General features: G+C 38.6%; 1 protein-coding gene across 2 annotated transcripts in view; it reads left to right on the plus strand.

Annotated features, from left to right (window-relative positions):
* LOC138049986 (3-hydroxy-3-methylglutaryl-coenzyme A reductase-like) overlaps positions 1-2,500 on the plus strand; it is a 23,078-nt gene that overhangs the window by 2,351 nt on the left and 18,227 nt on the right. For both annotated transcript variants that reach the window (XM_068896475.1, XM_068896474.1), the window contains exons 2-4: positions 160-271; positions 392-479; positions 2,443-2,500. The exon at positions 2,443-2,500 is cut by the window's right edge and continues 27 nt beyond it. In XM_068896475.1, coding sequence (XP_068752576.1) covers positions 160-271; positions 392-479; positions 2,443-2,500 — 258 coding nt within the window. The remainder of the gene's footprint in view (positions 1-159; positions 272-391; positions 480-2,442) is intronic.

Genomic DNA, 2,500 nt, shown 5'->3' on the forward strand with positions numbered 1-2,500 from the left:
CTTGTTAGAAATTTTACAAATTTGCCAAAAGGCAGGCAGAGCGACAATAGGACATATGTCCCCTATAAAATATATTTGTTTTTAATACAAAATATCTGTTGCTAGTAAAATACAGAAATTATTAGTCACATGACTTTTCTGAACATGTGTTTTTTTCAGGTTTCTCTCCCTGTCAGCTTACACATGGGTCCTACGAGTTATTTCTTTGCATTGGTCTGCATTTATCTGCAATGCAAAAAGCTTATTCAACAGGGATCTTCATATGTTTTTGGTAGGTTAAAAATTGTTTGAATTGTGACAACATACACATACCAGAATGGCATGTATTATGACATATAAGAGCTCTTTTTATTGTATTTAATAGTTTTGTATTCTTTTTCATTTATTTCAGGATTTGTGACTGTGTTTGCAATCTTTTCATGCCTAGTTTTCAGCTCTGTAGTTGCCAACTTGTATGGGAGAGATGTCTGGGTTATAAGGTAAGCAAATAAGACTAGTTTGCCAAGTGACCAGATGTGATCTTCATACCTGTACTTTAAGTATAATATAAAAATTATACAATATAAATAGTAATGATGATGATAATTTACATTAACATAGCGCTGAAATGATAAATTATGGTACACGTAGCCAGCACTGTCGCTCTGTACACTTTGCATTTCACACAGATAGACACGTGTCGATTGTTCCACAGTCTCTCCCTCATGTTTCCAAACACAGCACTCGCTCTTCCCATTCTGAGAGATAGTTCATCCTCCAACCTAGCATTCTCTGAAACAGTACTCCCTAGGTACTTGAAAGTCTTGCACTTGACTAGTAGCTCTGTACCAATGTTGATCTCTTCTGATAGTGATTTGGAACTTTGGTGGTTGATAAAGACACTCTGTCTTCTCGATGTTGATTTGGAGGCTGAATTGGCTAGCTGCTCTTGCAAATTTCTCCACTAAAGATTGCATATCTTCCACACTGTGTGCAACTAGAGCACTGTCGTCGGCATAGAACATTTTTCATACTATCTTTATCGATGTCTTACTCTTGGCTTTATACTGTGCCACATTGAATAAGTCTGCTTCTTTCCTTGTTTGAATGTATACTCCTTCTGAAGTGTCTTTGAAGGTCACCCGTGTGCCAGCACACACCCTTGTTTCACCCCGTTGCTTACTGAAAAGTCTTTAGATCCTGAACCACTCATCGTTTTTTTTTCACCACGTTTGCTTGCATACCTGTATGGAGTGCCTTGATCAGGCTGACAAACTTCTCTGTACAACCATATTTCTTGAGTACCTGCCAAAGTCCTTGTCGCGAAACAGTATCAAAGGCTTTACTGAAGTCTATGAAGACTACATAAAGCGGCATGTTCTGTGCTATACACTTTTCTTGAACCTGTTTCAAGCAGAAAATCATGTCCATTGTGCTTCTTCCACTCGTAAAGCAGCACTGGGTTTCCGGTAGTACATTCTGCGAGATGTGTTCACTGAGTCTGTTAAGTAGTACACATGAGAGAATCTTACCAACAGTGGCTAGTAGTGATATACCATGTTAATTTCCACAATCCTTCCTGTCACCTTTGTTGAACAAAGGCACAATACTTGCATCCTTCCAGTCTTGAGGTATTTTCTGGGCATCCCATATCTCTTGGATGAGCTTGTGCAGGCAGTTGGCAAGCTGAACACCACCCAATTACCACACTTCTGCTGGAATGTCATCCCTTCCTGGAGCTTTACCATCCTGTGTTGTCCTAATAGCTGACATTAGTTCATCAAAATTGGTGGTTCATCCAGACTTGATACAGCTGGTCTCTGCACTAGAGCTTCTTTAGCCTCTTCAGAAAATGCATTCAAGTTGATGTCCTTTTATTTTTTAAATGACTCAGTCTTCAAAGAGCATGATGCACTTGACGAACTAGTAAAACATTCAACACACACAAAAACATGGTGAACTGAAAGGGGCAAAGTAGAGTTTAGTGGACAAGATCCAAGATGTACAGTAACACTTGAGGAATTGGTTGACACCTCCAAATGTTTCAGGAGGCCAAGAGTGTCCAACAACTTACATGTAGACCAAGAACCTTACAGCATCATACTTTGCATGGAAGTTGATGTATAAGTTCCAGACAAGATTTTCAAAAGAGGTCAAAAACTCATTAAAAGTAATAGATAGACAACAGCAAGGAGGGTAATATACAACAACATTGCAAATATAGTGATGTGAGATGTTGATAACCCATACAGGATGTTTTAGTTTCGCTCATTAACTCCTGAACCGCCCCGCACTGACAAGTAAAATCGTCTGGCATTAGACACTGAGTAAAATCATTCACTCCTAGGAGTTAATGGGTTAAAAAAGAATTAAGTTGTTTACCATCTATAAATGAGACTGTGCCAAGAGAGTCAACATTCTGTAAATTTCTAGCTTTTTCATTCCTTGTTCTTTCTATTTCAGAGAGGCCTTGCCATATTTCTTTCTTTTGAGTGATTTCAATTCAGCTACTTCACTTGTT

Source organism: Montipora capricornis, chromosome 5 (genome assembly GCF_036669925.1).
Source record: "Montipora capricornis isolate CH-2021 chromosome 5, ASM3666992v2, whole genome shotgun sequence".
NCBI classification, from domain to species: Eukaryota; Metazoa; Cnidaria; class Anthozoa; order Scleractinia; family Acroporidae; genus Montipora; species Montipora capricornis.